Source organism: Giraffa tippelskirchi, chromosome 4 (genome assembly GCF_054371585.1).
Source record: "Giraffa tippelskirchi isolate mGirTip1 chromosome 4, T2T-mGirTip1v1.2.pri, whole genome shotgun sequence".
NCBI classification, from domain to species: domain Eukaryota; kingdom Metazoa; phylum Chordata; class Mammalia; order Artiodactyla; family Giraffidae; genus Giraffa; species Giraffa tippelskirchi.
The window spans coordinates 101,174,782-101,194,728 of record NC_137278.1 but is presented as its reverse complement, the minus strand read 5'-3'; the positions used below and the strand labels follow the sequence as shown (position 1 = coordinate 101,194,728).

General features: G+C 39.9%; 1 protein-coding gene across 7 annotated transcripts in view; it reads left to right on the top strand.

Annotated features, from left to right (window-relative positions):
* ZC3H8 (zinc finger CCCH-type containing 8) overlaps positions 1–19,405 on the top strand; it is a 30,919-nt gene extending 11,514 nt beyond the window's left edge. For 2 of the 7 annotated variants that reach the window (XM_081484924.1, XM_081484927.1), the window contains 7 exons: positions 8,492–8,718; positions 10,142–10,272; positions 12,250–12,372; positions 12,951–13,062; positions 14,271–14,380; positions 15,299–15,348; positions 18,805–19,405. In XM_081484924.1, coding sequence (XP_081341050.1) covers positions 8,492–8,718; positions 10,142–10,272; positions 12,250–12,372; positions 12,951–13,062; positions 14,271–14,380; positions 15,299–15,328 — 733 coding nt within the window. In that variant the 3' untranslated portion in view covers positions 15,329–15,348; positions 18,805–19,405. Of the gene's footprint in view, positions 1–8,486; positions 8,719–10,141; positions 10,273–12,249; positions 12,373–12,950; positions 13,063–14,270; positions 14,381–15,298; positions 15,349–16,141 lie in introns of all 7 variants that reach the window. The other 5 variants (XM_081484926.1, XM_081484925.1, XM_081484923.1 and 2 more) reach the window with 5 other exon arrangements.
* The last annotated feature ends 542 nt before the right edge of the window (positions 19,406–19,947 follow it).

Sequence of the window (19,947 nt, the reverse complement as noted above, 5' to 3'; positions counted from 1 at the left end):
TTTATTCTCATCCAAGTCCATTGAATTCTATCATTCTGTCCATAGATCCTTGGCCAGGGGCAGCCGGAAGGGGGTGTGCATCTCTGGACAGCAGGTTATGAACCCCTGATATAGGATAGAGTGTTTTTTTAATGGAAGTTGTTCCCACATGTTGGAATGTGAAGAACTTCATTCTGGGGTCTTAGTACTCGTACAAGAAGACCTGGCCTTTATCAGACATTTTAATAAATTTTTTTAGAGAATAACCCTCTTTTTTGCACGGGGTAAATTTTTGTTTGATTATATTCTGGGTTGAGAGGGGGTTCAGTTCAGTTCAGTCGCTCAGTCATGTCCGACTCTTTGTGACCCCATGAACCGCAGCACACCAGGCCGCCCTGTCCATCACCAACTCCCAGAATTCACCCAAACCCAAGTCCATTGAGTCAGTGATGCCATCCAACCATCTCATCCTCTGTCTTCCCCTTCTGCTCCTGCCCTCAATCTTTCCCAGCATCAGGGTCTTTTCATGAGTCAGCTCTTCGCATCAGGTGGCCAAAGTATTGGAGTTTCAGCTTCAACATCAGTCCTTCCAATGAATATTCAGGACTGATTTCCTTTAGGATGGACTGGTTGGATCTCCTTGCAGTCTCTCAAGAGTCTTCTCCAACACCACAGTTCAAGAGCATCAATTTTTTGGTGCTCAGCTTTCTTTATAGTCCAGCTCTCACATCCGTACATGACTACTGGAAAAACCATAGCCTTAACTAGACAGACCTTTGCTGACAAAGTAATGTCTCTGCTTTTTAATATGCTGTCTAGGTTGGTCATAACTTTTCTTTCAAGGAGTAAGCGTCTTTTAATTCCATGGCCGCAGTCATCATCTGCAGTGATTTGGGAGCCCCCCAAATAAAGTTAGCCACTGTTTTCACTGTTTCCCAACTATTTGCCATGAAGTGATGGGACTGGATACCATGATCTTTGTTTTCTGCTTGTTGAGCTTTGAGCCAACCTTTTCACTCCTCTTTCACTTTCATCAAGAGGCTCTTTAGTTCTTCTTCACTTTCTGCCACAAGGGTGGTGTCATCTGCATATCTGAGGTTATTGATATTTCTCCCGGCAGTCTTGGTTCCAGCTTGTGCTTCTTCCAGCCCAGCGTTTCTCATGATGTTCTCTGCATATAAGTTAAATAAGCAGGGTGACAATACACAGCCTTGATGTACTCCTTTTCCTATTTAGGAGTGGTCAGAGATAATTTGTTACAATACCTTTTTTTTTTTTAAGTACCATTTTAATTTATTCTTGTTTATTTCTTGCCCTATTTCTCACACTGCAACCTAAGCCCAACCTCCAAATTATAGCTTGCTTTATGTTTGTCAAAAATTTGCCAGGAATTTGTTGACGCCTTCTTAATTCCTTCCTGATGAATTACACTTCATTTCTCCTGCTCCCTATGCACACACTCTTTTGAGACTATTGATTTTTACATTTCTGTACTTTTATTTCTTTGGAATTTCAGAAGGCCATACTAGTTCTATAAAGCATTCTGAATCAAGCACAAGAAAATCTTTCACTTAAAAGAGGAGAAAAATACTTCAGACTTTCTTATAAAAGGGGAATAAGTTATAATATTGTGTTCTTATAATTTCTAAGTTATATAGAGAACAACAGACATCAGAGCAATGAGTTTATAGCAGCTGCATGAGGACATATTTAAGCAATCATTGTGTTAATATCTTGTATATCTCAGTGCCCTCTGAAAAGAATCATGTCAATTAGAAATGCTTCTCTAATATATGGGCTTCCCTGGTGGCTAAGATGTTAAAGAACCTGCCTGCCAATGCCAGAGATATATAAGAGACATTGGTTCAATCCCTGGGTCAGGAAGATGCCCTGGAGGAGGGCATGGCAACCCACTCCAGTATTCTTGCTTGGAGAATCCCATGGACAGAGGAGCACATTGGGCTACAGTCCATGGGGTGACAAAGAGTCAGACACAACTGAGTGATGAACACTTTCACTTTCTCTAATGTATAATAAAGCAACATAGCTGATGGTTGTCCTGGCTTTATAATGTTACCAAGTCATCTCATCTCTTCATTTAATACAAATAAGTCACTTTTGTTACTGCTTGTAGTGAAAAGGGTCTGCTTCAGGACTGCAGGCTTGTGGGGTGGGGGTGAGGTGGGGGTGCAGTGGGGGGACATGTGATATCACTCATCTGGATCCTTATAATGTTTTGATTCAGATGCACTGAATAGAATCCCATGGTTGTGCTAAACTTCATGTGCACTGTTGCACACTGAATGATTTTTTGGTTCTCCCTATACCTGCTAAATAATGTGAAAGGCTGAAACCAAGGTAAACGTAGTTATCCTCACAAGAGTCAGAGCCAGCATTTTCATGAGGGATCAGATAAGAGCAGCTTGGACTTTGTGAGCCATAGTGTCCCTGTCGCAACTAGGCAGCCATAGATAATGAATGAATGATGTGTCCCAGCGAAATGTTATTTACGAAAACAGGAGACCAGGCCAACATTTGCCAACCCCTGACCAGAAGCTCTGTTTACAAGTTTGTTTCATGGTATGTTGGAAAGGGTGCTCTTTCTTGGGGACTTGGAGATGATAAACTTGGAGGCCTGAAGACTGTTGGATTGGTTGGTAGTCTTGTCTGGTTTAATGAAGATAAGATGTCCAATGAAGCACTTGTCAGACCAGGCAGCCTTCTCATCTTATCTGGCTTCTTCAAGCAGGGGGCAGGTTCATTTCTAGGCCACAGTCAACCCTCTGGTTGTATGACTCCTAGCTTGAAAGGTAACCATCAGAGATACACCATTAAATTGGGCCACCTAGTCTAAGTTGTTCTGAGTTTGCTGCCTTCATCAGTTACATGAGAGTGGATGAGACCAGGCACAAGAGCTCTGCATGCTCAGTTGCTTCAGTCATGTCCGACTCTTTGTGACCCCATGGACTATATAGCCTGCCAGGCTCCTCTGTCCATGCGATTCTCCAGGTAAAAATACTGGAGTGGGTTGCCATTTCCTCCTCCAGGGGATCTTGCCAACTCAGGGGATCGAACCCACGTCTCTGAGTTGACAGGCAGATTCTTTACCACTAGCGCCATCTGGAGTTGGGTATTTGGCTAACTTAATACATCATCTCTTCCTGAGACCAGAATAGGAGCTCTTTGACAACTGTAGCTGTTGTGGAGTATCCCCACAAGAGACTGAGCCAGACTTGCCTGTGAGTGTCCAGGAGTCTCTGGCAGAGGCATGGGTCAGCAGTGGCCTGCCATGGGGTCAGAGGCACTGAATACAACAGTCCTGGCATAAGTCCTTTTGAAGGAGGTTGCCATTACTTCCATTACCCATATCATAGTTTGGCCTTAGGCCAAACTACAGGGAGGGAACACAGCCCCACCCATCAACAGAAATTTGAATTAAAGATGTACTGAGCATGGCCCTGCCCATCACAACAAGACCCAGATTCACCCACAGTCAGTCTCTCCCATCAGGAAGCTTCCACAAGCCTCTTGTTTTCCATCAGAGGGCAGACAGAAATCAAAACCACAATCACAGAAAACTAACCAAACTGATCACATGATCACAGCCTTTTCTAACTCAATGAAACTGTGAGCCATGTTGTGTAGGGCCACCTATCAGGTCATGGTGGAGAGTTCTGACAAAATGTGGCCCACTGGAGGAGGGAATGGCAAACCACTTCAGTATTCTTGCCTTGAGAACCCCATGAACAGTATGAAAAGGCAAAAAGATAGGACACTGAAAGATGAACTTACCAGGTCGGTAGGTGTCCAATATGCTACTAGAGAAGAGTGGAGAAAAAACTCCAGAAAGATTGAGGCGACAGAGCCAAAGCGAAAACAACACCCAATTGTGGATGTGACTGGTGATGGAGGTAAAGTCTGATGCTGTAAAGAACAATATTGCATAGGAACCTGGAATGTTAGGTCCATGAATCAAGGTAAGTTGGAAGTGATCAAACAGGAGATGGCAAGAGTGAGCATTGACATTTTAGGAATCAGTGAACTAAAATGGACCAGAATGGGCGAATTTAATTCAGATGACCATTATATCTAGTACTGTGAGCAAGAATCCCTTAGAAGAAATGAAGTAGCCATCATTATCAACAGAAGAATCCAAAATGCAGTTCAGTTCAGTCGCTCAGTTGTGTCCGACTCTTTGTGTGACCCCATGGGCTGCAGCACGCCAGGCCACCCTGTCCATCACCAACTCCAGGAGATTACTCAAACTCATGTCCATTGGTTGGTGGTGCCATCCAACCATCTCATCCCCTTCTCCTCCCGCCTTCAGTCTTTCCCAGCATCAGGGTCTTTTCCAATAAATCAGCTCTTTGCATCAGGTGGCCAAAGTACTCAGTTTCAGCTTCAACATCAGTCCTTCCAGTGAATATTCAGGACTGATTTCCTTTAGGATGGACTGGTTGGATCTCCTTGCAGTCCCTCAAGAGTCTTCTCCAACACCACAGTTCAAAAGCATCGATTCTTCGGCGATTCTTCGGCGCTCAGCTTTCTTTATAGTCCAACTCTCACATCCATACATGACTACTGGAAAAACCATAGCCTTGACTAGACGGACCTTTGCTGACAAAGTAATGTCTGCTTTTTAATATGCTGTCTAGGTTGGTCATAACTTTTCTTCCAAGGAGTGAGCGTCTTTTAATTCCATGGCCGCAGTCACCATCTGCAGTGATTTTGGAGCCCCAAAAAGACAAAGTCAGCCACTGTTTCCACGATTTTCTCCATCTGTTTGCCATGAAGTGATGGGACTGGATACCATGATCTTTGTTTTCTGCTTGTTGAGCTTTTAAGCCCACTTTTTCACTCTCCTCTTTCACTTTCATCAAGGGGCTCTTTAGTTCTTCACTTTCTGCCACAAGGGTGGTGTCATCTGCATATCTGAGGTTATTGGTATTTCTCCTGGCAATCTTGATTCCAGCTTGTGCTTTCTCCAGCCCAGCATTTCTCATGATGTCCTCTGCATATAAGTTAAATAAGCAGGGTGACAATATACAGCCTTGACATACTCTTTTTCTGGTTTGGAACCAGTCTGTTGTTCCATGTCCAGTTCTAACTGTTGCTTCCTGACCTGCATAAATATTTCTCAAGAGGCAGGTCAGGTGGTCTGGTATTCCCATCTCTTTCAGAATTTCCCACAGTTTATTGTGATAAACTTGCAATCTCAAAAACGACAGAATGATATCTGTTAGTTTCCAAGGCAAACCACTCAATATCACAGTAATCCAAGTCTATGCCCCAACCTCTAATGCCAAAGAAGCTGAAGTTGAATGGTTCTGTGAAGACCTACAAGACCTTCTAGAACTAACACCCAAAAAAGATGTCATTTCATCATAGGGGACTGGAATGCAAAAGTTGGAAGTCAAGAGATACCTGGAGTAACAGGCAAGTTTGGCCTTGGAGTACAGAATGAAGCAGGGCAAAGGCTGATAGAGTTTTGCCAAGACAATGCACTGGTCATAGCAAACACCCTCTTCCAACAAACAAGAGATGACTCTACACATGGACATCACCAGATGGTCAATACTGAAATCAGACTGATTATATTCTTTGCAGCCAAAGATGGAGAAGCTCTATACAGTCAGCAAAAACAAGACCAGGAGCTGATGGTGTCTCAGATCATGAACTCCTTTATTGCAAAATCAGGCTTAAATCGAAGAACGTAGGGAAAACCACTAGACCATTCAGGTATGACCTAAATCAAATCCCTTAGATTTATACAGTGGACGTGACAAATAGATTCAAGGGATTAGATTTGATAGAGTGCCTGAAGACCTATGGATGGAGGTTTGTGACATTGTACAGGAGGCCGTGATCAAGACCATCTCCCAAGAAGAAGAAATGCAACAAAAGGCAAAATGGTGGCCTGTGATCTTACAAATAGCTGAGAAAAGAAGAAAAGTAAAAGGCAAAGGAGAGATACACCCATATGAATGCAGAGTTCCAAAGAACAGCAAGGAGAGAGAAGAAAGTCTTCCTCAGTGATCAGTGCAAAGAAATAGAGGAAATCAATAGAATGGGAAAGACTAGAGATCTCTTCAAGAAAATTAGAGATACCAAGGGAACATTTCATGCAAAGATGGACACAATAAAGGACAGAAACAGTATGGACCTAACAGAAGCAGAAGATATTAAGAAGAGGTGGCAAGAATACACAGAAGAACTGTACAAAAAAGATCTTCATGACCCAGATAACCACAGTGGTGTGATCACTCACCTAGAGCCAGACATCCTGGAATGTGAAGTCAAGTGGGCCTTAGGAAGCATCACTACGAACAAAGCTAGTGAAGGTGATGGAATTCCAGTTGAGCTATTTCAAATCCTGAAAGATGATGCTGTGAAAGTGCTGCACTCAAAATGCCAGCAAATTTGGAAAACTCAGCTGTGACTACAGGACTGTAAAGGTCAGTTTCATTCCGATCCCAAAGAAAAGCAATGCCAAAGGATGCTGAAACTACCGCACAATTGCACTCATCTCAGACGCTAGCAAAGTCATGCTCAAAATTCTCCAAGCCAGGCTTCAACAGTATGTGAACCGTGAACTTTCAAGCTGGATTGAGAAAAGGCAGAGGAACCAGAGATCAAATTGCTAACATCCATTGGAGCATAGAAAACACAGGAGAATTCCAGAAAAACATCTAGTTCTGGTTTATTTACTATGCCACAGCCTTTTTGTGTCGATCACAGTAAACTGTGGAAAATTCTTTAAAGAGATGGGAATACCAGACCACCTTACCTGCCTCCTGAGAAATCTGTGTGCAGGTCAAGAAGCAACAGAACTGGACATGGAACAACAGAGTGGTTCCAGATTGGGAAAGGATTACGTATATTCCTGTATACATAAGGCTGTATATTGTCACCCTGCTTATTTAACTTCTATGCAGAGTAGTACATCATGCGAAATGCTGGGCTGGGTGAAACACAAGCTGGAATCAAGTGTGCTCACAGAAATACCAACAACCTCAGATAAGCAGATGACACCACCCTTATGGCAGAAAGAGAAGAGGAACTAAAGAGCCTCCTGGTGAAAGTGAAAAAGCTGGCTTAAAACTCAGCATTCAAAAAACAAAGATCATGGCAACCAGTCCCATCACTTCATGGCAAATAGATGGGGAAACAATGGAAACAGTGAGATACTTCATTTTCTTGGGCTCTAAAATCACTGCAGATGGTGACAGCAGCCATGAAGTCACTTGTTAAAAGACGCTTGTTCCTTGGAAGAGAAGTTACGACAAACCTAGACAGCCTATTTAAAAAGCAGAGTCATTACTTTGCCAACAAAGGTCCATCTAGTCAAAGCTGTGGTCTTTCCAGTAGTCATGTATGAATGCGAGAGTTAGAGCATAAAGCTGAACGCCAAAGAATTGATGCTTTTGAACTGTGGTGTTGGAGAAGACTCTTGAGAGTCCCTTGTACTGCAAGGAGATCCAACCAGTCAATCCTAAAGGAAATCAGTCCTGAATATTCATTGGAAGGACTGATGCTGAAGCTGAAAGTCCAGTACTTTGGCTACCTGATGGGAAGAGCTGACTCATTGGAAAAGACCCTGATGCTAGGCAGAATTGAAGGCAAAAGGAGAAGGGGATGACAGAGGATGAGATGGTTGGATGACATCACCAACTCAATGGACATGAGTTTGAGCAAGCTCCTGGAATTGGTGATGGACTGGGAGGCCTGGCGTGCTGTGGTTCATGTTGTCACAAAGAGAAACGACTGAGCGACTGAACTGAAGTTGACAACTGGGGTTTTTACAAATAAACTTTTTAATTGAAATGTATCGTCTATACCGGTTGTAATAATAAATCTTGATTAACCTTGGTGTCTCCAAGTATAGACACTCATGTAACCAGTACTTAGCAATATCTGTACTGTGCTGGAAGGTGTCTGCTGCGTGCGCTGTTTGGCAGTTTCTTGCCCTCATTGCTGCCACACCCCCTGCCACCAGGGCTCCAAGGTAAAGGGAGAAAGTGGGCTTTGGTAGCTGGTGTAGTGCATTTCCAGTTGGGCCATTTTAGTTTACTTGCTCTTGATGACAAGTTACTGAATTAAACCATGTGAAAGAGTCAGACACGACTAAGCGACCTGAACTGAACTGAAAGGATAGTCGATGCAAAGGGAGAAATAAAATGTGGACCGTAATACTGTATGCAGTTCTTTTATAGCAAATCATTAAGCTATAGGGCTTTAGTCTTTCAATCTAGTCAAGTATACACAGTGAACAGATTGAGTCTTCCCTCAAACCATCTTTTAAGTATGGATGCAGGTGGGTTTTTTTTTTTAATTCCACAAAATTTCATATATGTACGAGTGGAAAGAATAGCATATGAAACCCCTGTGTTCCCATCAGTCAACTTCAACAATGATCAGGTCACAGCCAGTCTTTGTTTCTCCTTCATGGCCAGATTGTTTCAAATCATGCTAGGTTTTTTAAATTTGAAACTTTAATTTTTACTTAGTTTAGGCACTCTGGAAGCTCTACATCTCCAAAGAGCTTGCAATATAGGAAATCAAGAAGTAAGGACTATGATGCATATAGTGATGATGACATCTGCAATCAGGAGCCAGAAGATAATTTCACTAAGGAACTTCAGCAGTACATACAAGCTAAAGAGATGGCAAGTGTTACTCAGTCCTTACTGTGTCCTGAAGAATCTGTGAGGAAAGAGACAGCAAAGGGGACCCAGAAAGGTAAGAGTCAAACTGTTTGATCATTTAAAGTTACCTGGAGAAGTAGTCACCATTTTCCATGGATGGAGTTGGGGGTGGGATCTGCAGTGACCGAACTGAACTGAACTGAAGATCAGATTTTCTTGGATCTGGACACCAAATGTGAGCTGATCGCTTGGTGTACAAATGCTCAGTTTGCAAGAGGAATGGGGAGTGCGGGAGGGTTTTCAAAGGATGACCACTTTGGGAATCCCCTGTGGTCCAGTAGCTAAGACTCTGAACTCCCAATGCAGGGTGCCCAGTTTCGATCCCCTAAAAATCCTGTGTGCAGAACTAAGACCTAGTAAGGCCATATAGATAAATAAATAAGTAAATAAAAATGTTTTAAAGGAAAAAAAAAGCGAAGGACATGACAACTTTGAAAGGGAGAATGCTAAACCCCTGGCCTCAGTGTATGTGAAGGACAGGAAATACCTTTTCAGGTTGCTTTCCTTTGAAGAAGAATAGACTGGGATAATAGTGTATCAGACTAAACTCAGGAATATATTCCTTTTTATAAATATTTATTTATTTATGTTTGGCTGCATCAAGTGTTAGTTGCTTCGTGGCATGTGGGATCTTAGTTCCATGACCAAGGGTCAAACCCATGTCCCCCACATTGCAAGGCAAACTCTTAACCATTGGACCACTAGGGAAGTCCCCCAGGAATATATTCTTTTAGATTACTAAAATGAAATTAAGCCATAGATATGACAATAAGTGACAATTGTAAGTAAAATTCTTTTTTTTTTCTATTTTTTTTTCATGTCTTTTCTTTTTTTTCTTTTAACAAATTTATTTATTTTAGTTGGGGGCTAATTACTTTACAATATTGTAGTGGTTTTTGCCATACATTGACATGTATCAGCCATGGGTTTACATGTGTTCCCCATCCTGAACCCCCCCTCCCACCTCCCTCCCCATCCCAGTAAGTAAAATTCTTAATCCTCTCATTTTTTTCCTTGTTCAAATGTTTTTCTATTTAAAATGGATCTATAGATTGACTTAATCTAGATACAGTGTTTTCAGTGAATAATCTGACAGCCATATATGAGGTCCTTTGAAGTTTTTACTATTGCAGCACTATAGCAATTCCTAATGAGAGCCATCATACTTTGAACACTTAAAAAGAATCTGGGCTGGTGGCTTGCAAGAATGATTTCGTTAATTATCTTGATTTTTTCCTGGCAATGCCTTATATATTTTCACAAGGAATGAATTTGGGATCCAGAGTATATTAATCCCAGAGCTGCTGGAAAGACAGGTCCGCATCATCCCAGTTTTCACTTTTTGAGCAGTGGAGAACTTTTCCTGCATTATTATAGAATATCCCTCTTTAAGAGTAAACTGCTATTGTTGTTTTATATTGTCTTTAAGTTAAATTTGTTTTTTTGTTCGCTTTTAGCTGTTAAGCAAAAAAATAAAAACCTTAAAGCTGTTCACAAGAATGGTAAAAAGAAGAAAATGAAGCGAAAGTGTCCTGGCCCTGGAGACAAAGGAAATGCTTCCCTGAGGAGCAGTGGCTCACAGGACCAAGTATGAGAATCCACCTGTGTCGAAAGGCACTGCATCTCACACCTCAGTGGGGCCTCCTCTTACCCCCAGCGGGCTCCCCACATGCTTCCTTCTCACTGTTAGGCTCCCTTCCTCACACTCAAACCTTAGTGTCGTACCTGCTGCCCCTGATTACATACATACAAGCCCCCTGATTTCTGAGTGCTGTGCTGTTGATGATTGGAAAAACAGATGTGGGAAGCAAGGAAAAGAGAAGATAGCCATGTGTGCATGTGTGCTCAGTCATGTCCAGCTCTTTGTGACCCCATGGACTGTAGCCCGCCAGGCTCCTCTGTCCATGGGATTTCTCAGGCAAAAATACTAGAGTGGGTGCCATTTCTTCCTCCAGGGGATCTTCCTGACCCAGGGACTGAACCCACATCTCTTGTGTCTCCTACACTGGCAGGTGGAGTCTTTACCACTGCGCCACCTGGGAAGCCCAGACCACAGGCCTGCCAGGGAAGTCCCTAGATAACTGAGGGCATTCCAGAGGGCCCTCTGAAAATTAAAAATGAATATTTTTGAGACACCCCCTTCCAGATATCAGACCCCTTACCCCCTCTAGTATTTTGATTTTGCTTTCTAGAAGCTCTTCCTTGGTCTGCAGATGTAATCACAGTAGAGCAGTAAGTGACTCCTTTAGACTCTACTTCTCTGAGGGCTTCTAAGCTGGATGGCAGCAATTTGTTACGCTTGGTTCAGGAAACAAGAGTCAGGGCTTGGTAAAATATTAGAGACGCCAAATATTATAGGCTGAAATGTGTTTATATAAAATTTGTTTACAAAAGACGAATATGAAGCCGGAGGGTTTAGCTGACTATCTGTAGTCACCCATGGCCAGGCAGGGCTGGACTCAGGCCATGTTCCCTTTCCTTTGGTTTATATTGACTCAAGCAATTATTCCACCATAACTGACAGCTCTTCTACATGAGAAACAAATTGTAAACATGTATGTTAGAATTTAATCACATGATCAAATAAAACCAAGAGTTAAAACTGGCATACTTATTAGGCACATAATTTTGATAGTGCTGAGTGGAGTTTTGACATTATTACAGAGCAACTCACATAAGTGTGCAGTCAGCTCCCTTCTTTGTACCTGTGAAATTCCTAAGACCATACGTAGGAATACTGTACATAGATGCTGTAAGTTGTGCTACAAGTTAACATGCTGAAAGTGATTTATGTTTCTAAAGACCTGTAATAAAATTCCCCTTTCGTTTTTATATGAAAGTCCCCTTTTGTTTTCATACCTTTATCACCATCTTTGAGGGTCTATTTCTAATTATGTTTATTAATTCGAGCTCATCAGTATACTCAGCTCACACCTTGTGAGCCTGTCATTGAAATGAAAGATTACACTACTTTTGGTTTACCTTTTGATTTTGAGGTTTGTCCCCAGTATTCTAAAGAGCCTTGTTCTTAGACTTCACTGTTTATCACAATGAGTGGAACTTACCTTTTAAAAATTTTTTAAGTGAGGGCAGGTACAGTATAATCTCAGGTGGTACAGTAAGAAAGAATTGGTAGGTAAAGAATCCACCTTCCAATTCAGGAGCTGCAGGAAACTCAGGTTCGATCCCTGGGGTTGGGAAGATCCCCTGGAGGAAGAAATGGCAACCCACTCCAGTATTCTTGCCTGAAGAATTCCGTGGGCAGAGGAGCCTGATGAGCTGCAGTCGATGGGGTTGCAAAGAGCCGGACACGATAACACGCAGTCAAGATACAATAAATATTCACATTGCACAAACACTAATGTTCAGTGATGGAATGATACTGAAACTGACAATCATTCATTTGTTTCAAATGATGTATAAAAATCGAAGTCTTACCTGAAGGGAAATGCAGAAGAGCTACTTTTTAATGTTTTAAAAGGTGGTTTAAAATAATTTTGTACAATGGAATAAAATGTTTAATCTCTTATTTCTCACATTTAGTTTTTTGTTTTTGTTTTCATAGAATGGGAAACCTAAAGAGCAGCAGCAGCCTGTGAGAATGAGTCAGGGGTTCATCAACCAACATACAGTGCAACACCAGGGAAAGCAAATTTGTAAATATTTTCTTGAAAGAAAGTGTATTAAGGTATAGTGTAAGCAAAAATACATTAAGATGTAAGATATAACAAAAATATTCTAAAACCAGCTTCTGTTTCTGTTAGATGCTCCAAAAGCATACCTGTATAATTTTAGAACTGTTCTCTTTCTGGAAAGGTTTCAAGTAGAAAATTTTACTAAAATATTCTTTTGTATTTAAGAAAGTAGTAATATAATTCCACAGTGATAAGAGAACAGACTTTGTATGATTTTAATACCTTTACACCATGAAATTTTTGCACCTTGTTTTATGTCTCTGAAAATAGATAATTTTTTAAAAATGCTTTGTGTTAAAATGTTAAGAACTTGACAAATTGCAAGCCAATATATGTAATACAATACAATAGCTCTTTAAAAATCAGACTATACTGCTTCTAACTAAAACTTTGTTTTGTTCTGGAGTCATTAGCTTATCCAGAGTTAAGTAAGAATTGTAATGGCTTAACTGTGAGAGGACGGAGGAGTCTGGTAGGCTTCAGTCCATGGGATCGCAGAGTTGGACACGACTGAGCGACTCACTTAACTGTGAGAAATAATGGCTTTTCCTTGTTTCTTCTTTTGGCCCAGGGAGACCAATGTAAATTTGATCATGATGCAGAGATAGAGAAGAAAAAGGAAATGTGCAAGTTTTATGTACAAGGATATTGTACCAGAGGGGAAAACTGCCTATATTTGCATAATATCCTTTATCACAAGATACAGTAACTTTACTTTTCATAAATGTTTACATGAATATAAAATTTTGAATGAAACCAGTGTTTTAACCATGGCAAAATTATATTATGTAAGCTCAACTTGGTATTGAAGTGATTAAATTGTTCACAGATTCCCTCCCCCACCCCCCTGCCCCAAGAAAGAGTCTTTAGAAATTCTCTCAAATGTACATCCTCTCTAACTGGATATTGTAACAGGGTCATGAGACCTTTCTTTTTAGGTCCTAGAAAAACTTTCTCAGAATTTCTGCTGTGACATCAATGAATTGAGTCTATATTCATGTAATCTACTTCATAAAAGGAGGCAGGAATTACATAGTTTGGGAGTACTTCTTTTCTGTTATACTCTGTACTGGAGATTAATTGTCCCTTAATTGAAGAATAGCCCTAACTCTTGAGTATAAATGGTCCAGACATGCTATGAAAACATGGAACATAAACATTTTAGGATAATTGCACGTTGGGTCACCACAAAAGTTGTTTTGCTTTAAGTCATTCAATATAAGGAATCTCAAACCTTAACTTGAGAAATTTTTCCTGGAAAATAATATCGGAGTTGTATATGTGGATCCCATTTTAAACAAACCTAATATATGAAGGATCCAGATTTGCAAGACACATCATTGTTACTGACTTTAATTCCCTTACCCCAAAAAAATGCTTTAAAAATAGTCAAATTTTTCAAAGTACTTAAAATGCACATCTCTTTCATCTTATCAGTGAAGCATACCTGTAGTTTAAGAATGATTATGAGGGAGAAATGTGTCCTGTGATAGCCAATAAACTTCATGTATATAATCACCCTAAAGTTAATTTTCTTGTAACCCAGTTAATAATTTATTGTCTCGTACTTTATTTTATTAAGAATGGATCTTTTTATTTTTAATTCATTAATTTATTTGGCTGTCCTGGATCTTAGTTGCAGCACGCGGGGTCTTTAGCATGTGGGCTCTAGTTCCCTGACCAGGGATCGAACCCGGGACCCCTGCATTGGGAGTGCTGAGTCTCAGCCACTGGACCACCAGGGAAGTCCTATCATCTCATATTTTACATAGAGAATTTAATGTTTCTACTAGTAGAAAAGAACTTCATGTAGGAAAAATAAAGTTATTAGATTAATAATAACTTATTTTAGTAAGATTAAAATTTTTTTCTTCCTTAACACTTGAGTTACATGAATATCCTTGCAAGTTTTACCATACAGGAGCAAAATGTTATCAGGGAGAATATTGCAAGTTTTCACATGCTCCATTGACTGATGAAACACAAGAACTGTTGGCTAAAGTAAGTAAAATTTTAATTTTTGTTTTTCTTTTTTAAAGAATATGTTTGAACCTAAGGGTGGGAATTTAAAAAGACACTTATTTAAGCAGAGTGCTTCATGGGTTAGCATATGGATTATATTAGGACTGATAATTTAACAACTTACTTCAGTATAGAAAATTATTATTCATTTGTATGTTTTTCCTTGTAGCTTAAAGGAAAATTTATCCTTGTTGCTGGTATCGATTGGAATGCTCTTAAAAACTTCAGTGTATTTAGCAACCTTAGTAGCTAAGTCAACCAATGGAAAAGAAAGCAAATAGGAGAAATAGAACTCCTGATAATACTCTTAGAAGAAAAGTTAAGGATCATTGGTTGATAAATATTTTAAGAGTTACATCAAAGCATACTCAAGTGATTATTTCAAAGTTTTCTTCAAAACTCTTTCAGATTGTAAGAAAAGATAGTTGAAAAATAATAGTCATTTCTGTCTTTGCAATTCCATGTGTGAGTTGGAGCTAATCTCTTCAAAATTAAATTGAAATGTGAGTGAAAAGAAAAGATTCTTTTGAAACCAAACCGTTTCATCTTGCAGCAAAAACTCTGAGCATATGCAAATATTGGAAAGTCAGAGGTCCCTATTTCTGGATGTTTTTAGTTGTGAAATAGGAAGAGTTATCCTGGAATTAGAAATTATACCAAATATTTGTTTGTTTATTACCATGAAGCATATATGGAAAAAATCATGTATGTAGAAGTCATTTTCCAATTCCCCTTCTAGTAAATATTATTAGGTGATTACTAGGATTAATGGTATAGGAATCTTTAGAAAATTACAAGAAGAAAAAAAGAAAAAAGAAAATTATAAGAGTATGATGATGTACCTGAATTAGATAGTCCGTAAAAATGATGGTGTGAATTTTTTCCCCTCTATATTAGATTTTTGATCCTGAAAGGAAGTCGTCATGAAAATAAAATAGATGAAAAAGGTAAAATTAAAATTTAACACTTTTTTTTCCCCTCTGAAATGTCTCTAGAAATTGGCATGGGAACATATATTTTCTCAAATAGAAGTCTTTTTTTCACTCCTACCCTACTTAAGAAAGTTACATAATATTTGATACATATAAATAGATATATATATATGTGGATCTCTGTGGATCTACTTCCCACTCTGGGTTTGTTACTATCTTTTTGTATTATTATTCTCTTGTTTTATTCTTTGTAGATTTACTAGACATGTAAGGTTAACTGAATATTATGCTTGGGTTTGGATATTATTTTAAACAGTATCATATTTGATATTTATTGGTGATTTGCTATTTTTACTCATCATTATGCTTCTAAGATTCATTCATGTATATGCATGCAGCTGTCATTCATTTGTACTCTTGGATAGCATTGTATAGAAAAAATATGAGTATATTACAATTTATTTAGACATTCTACTGTTGATGGACATTGAGGTTATTTTCAATTTTTAAAATACAAACTCTTATTATAAATAACTGTTCTACCTGTCTTCTAATAGAAATGTGTGTGAGTTGTCCTCAGTATGAATCAGGAGATAGAATTGTTGTATCATCTTAAAACTTAAGATAATGTGTATACTTACACCTGATTCGCATTGTGGTACGGCAGAAACCAATACAACATTGTAAAGCAATTTTTCTCCAATTAAAAAAAAAAAAACGTAGGGTAATGCCAGTCCTTTCTAAAGTAGTTATTACAGTTTTTATTCCCACTATCTGTGTAAAAGAAATTCTGTTGCTCCACCTTCAGAAATGATAATGGACCTGACAGAGCAGAAGATATTAAGAAGAGGTAGCAAGAATACACCGAAGAACTGTACAAAAAAGATCTTCATGACCCAGATAATCACGATGATGTGATCACTCACCTAGAGCCAGACATTCTGGAATGTGAAGTCAAGTGGGCCTTAGAAAGCATCACTACGAACAAAGCTAGTGGAGGTGATGGAATTCCAGTTGAGCTATTTCAAATCCTGAAAGATGATGCTGTGAAAGCGCTGCACTCAATATGCCAGCAAATTTGGAAAACTTAGCAGTGGCCACAGGAGTGGAAAGGCTCAGTTTTCATTCCAATCCCAAAGAAAGGAAATGCCAAAGAATGTTCAAACTACCGCCCAGGTGCACTCATCTCACTCGCTAGTAAAGTAATGCTCCAAATTCTGCAAGCCAGGCTTCAGCAATACGTGAACCGTGAACTTCCAGATGTTCAAGCTGGTTTTAGAAAAGGCAGAGGAACCAGAGATCAAATTGCCAACATCTGCTGGATCATTGAAAAAGCAAGAGTGTTCCAGAAAAACATCTATTTCTGCCTTATTGACTATGCCAAAGCCTTGACTGTGTGGATCACAATAAACTGTGGAAAATTCTTCAAGAGATGGGAATACCAGACCACCTGACCTGCCTCTTGAGAAACCTGTATGCCAGTCAGGAAGCAACAGTTAGAACTGGACATGGAACAATAGACTGGTTCCAAATAGGAAAAGGAGTACGTCACGGCTGTATATTGTCACCCTGCTTATTTAACATATATGCAGAGTACATCTTGAGAAACACTGGACAGGAAGAAGCACAAGCTGGAATCAAGATTGCCGGGAGAAGTATTAGTAACCTCAGATATGCAGATGACACCACCCTTGTGGCAGAAAGTGAAGAAGAACTAAAGAGCCTCTTGATGAAAGTGAAAGAGGAGAGTGAGAAAATTGGCTTAAAGCTCAACATTCAGGAAACTAAGATCATGGCATCCGGTCCCATCACTTCATGGCAAATAGATGGGGAAACAGTGGAAACGGTGGGTGTCTTTGTCTTTTTGGGCTCCAAAATCACTGCAGATGGTGACTGCAGCCATGAAATTAAAAGACACTTACTCCTTGGAAGGAAAGTTATGACCAACCTAGACAGCATATTACAAAGCAAAGACATTACTTTGCCAACAAAGGTCCATCTAGTCAAGGCTGTAGTTTTTCCAGTAGTCATGTATGGATGTGAGAGTGGGACTATAAAGAAAGCTGAGCGCCGAAGAATCGATGCTTTTGAACTGTGGTGTTGGAGAAGACTCTTGAGAGTCCCTTGGACTGCAAGGCCATCCAACCAGTCCATCCTAAAGAAGATCAGTCCTGGGTGTTCATTGGAAGGACTGATGTTGAAGCTGAAACTCCAGTACTTTGGCCACCTGATGCGAAGCACTGACTCATTTGAAAAGACCCTGATGCTGGGAAAGATTGAGGGCAGGAGGAGAAGGGGACAACAGAGGATGAGATGGTTGGATGGCGTCACCACCTCGATGGACATGGGTTTGGGTGGGCTCCAGAAGTTGGTGATGGACAGGGAGGCCTGGCGTGCTGCGGTTCATGGGGTCGCAAAGAATCGAACACGACTGAGCAACTGAACTGAAGTAACCTTCAGCAATGCTTTAATTGTCTGGATTTTAAATTTTTGACCAATTTACTGGATGTAAAAATGATGTCACATAGCTTTATTTTCATAAAGTTGTACATCTTTTCTTATGCTTACTAGCTTTTGAGCTTCAGCTCTGGTGAGATGCTGTTAATCTCTTTTTCCTGTATTCGTATATTGGACTGATTTCACGAAAAAGAGAGTGGCTTTGGGTGTAGGGAAAACAGAAAAATTAAGATTAATTGATTTTTTTTTTAACAGCGTGTGATAAAGACTTGATTTTCTTTTTTTTTCCCCCATATGGAAAACCAGTCTCCCAGAACCATACAACTAAAAAGACTGCTTTTCCCCACTGATTTGTAATACCCCTTCTGTTGTATACTGAGTTTTCATCAAATGGATGTCTATTTCTGGGATCTCTGTTTGCTCCTTTTGTCTGTTTCTCTAATACTCTATACTTTGCCGTCAATGCAGGAGACACGAGACGTGGGCTTGATCGCTGGTTGGGAGGATCCCCTGGAGTAGGAAATGGCAACCCGCTCCAGTATTCTTGCCTAAAAAATTCCATTTACAGAGAAGTCTGGTGGGCTGCAGTCCATGGAGTCGCAATGAGTCCAACATGATTGAGTACCACACCACATAGTTTGATAATTTTTCTTATGTTGTTCTTCAGGAGCAACTTCACTATTTTGGACTCTTTTACTTTGTTAGTTTAGTGGGTTTTTTTTTTTTTTTTTAATAGCTTTAGAGGTGAGGTGTGTGGCTAAGTTGATAATTTTTACCAACTGATGTGGTCTTTTTGGCCACACTGCGTGGCATGTGGGATCTTAGTTCCCCAACCAGGGATCAAACCTGTGTCCCTTGCATTGGAAGTGCAGTATCTTAACCACTAGACCACCAGGGAAGTCCCCAGCTAATGTGTTTTTGTTTTTTCGTCTCCTGCATTGGAAGTGCAGTATCTTAACCACTGGACCACCAGGGAAGTCCCCAGCTAATGTGTTTTTGTTTTTTCTTCTGTAGCTTTGTATGGATGAAGAGTGCTTGTGTCTGTCTATGCCTGTTCAAGACTATTCAAGACTTGATTTGGAGTGGTTTACAAGATTCCTGATGTAGAGCGCCCCCTTGTGTCATTACAGTGAAGTGCAACTCTTCCATGGACTGCAGAGGGACAGAATGTGGTGTCTATTAAGTGAAGGGTTGGTCTCCACCAAGATGGTTCCAGTCATTAAAACAGAGGAGGAGTGTATATGACAGAGATACCAGCTGGTGGGTAGATGTTATGGTAGTAGCTTGCAGAGGTCTCTTCTGAGTGATTGCATGTTCTCAATAAAATAGGAAGCAAGGTTAGACTGAGTGAGGATGGATGAAGAGGTATAGCAGTTTGAAGAGAGAAAACCATCAGGTTTCTTATGGAAGACATCCGGATAGTAGACAGTAAATACACAGTTAGCTCTTTTCATGTCATTAAATACATTCACAACATGTTGTTAATGGTTGCTCATAGTTTTGTTTTAAATTATGGTTTGATGATGTTTTAAAACCCATTTCCTGTTGTTGGACAAAAATGTTTCCAGTTTCCTACTATTATAAATAAAATGGAACAGTGTCTCTTGCTATACCATTCTTAAGCCTGGAGTTCCTAAATCTTTTGTCGATAAGATAGAAGAATGGTTATCTTTCTCTTTGGTTCATAAACTGCAGTAGAATGTAAAGTTTAGGAGTGTGGTGGTATCTTTAATATAATATTCAAATACAGAATTTTCCAAGCACAAATAATAAGCTTCTAAGCATGTACTTTTGTTTAGTAGTACTGATTATTATTAGAAAATTACAATGAAACTGAAACTATCATCATCATATATAATAGGATCACTGACGTGCTGTATACAGCAGAGGCCAGCATTAGTGACACTTCCTAGCAAAGCCCTGTTTGAAAATACGAGTCAGCATTATTTTGGTTGTAACCTAATCCCATAAAAACAAGAAAGGAAATTGAATATACTCAAGCAGAGGTGTATCAGACAAGACCTGGGAAAGGAAGAAACAAGAATGGGTCCTGGGCCCTTAGCATGGGGAGTCTGTGAGCTGAGAGCAAGTCATCTCTCAGCACCCATTGCTGTCTGCCAGGTTTACTCCATGGCTGTGATGGGGAGGAGGGAAAGA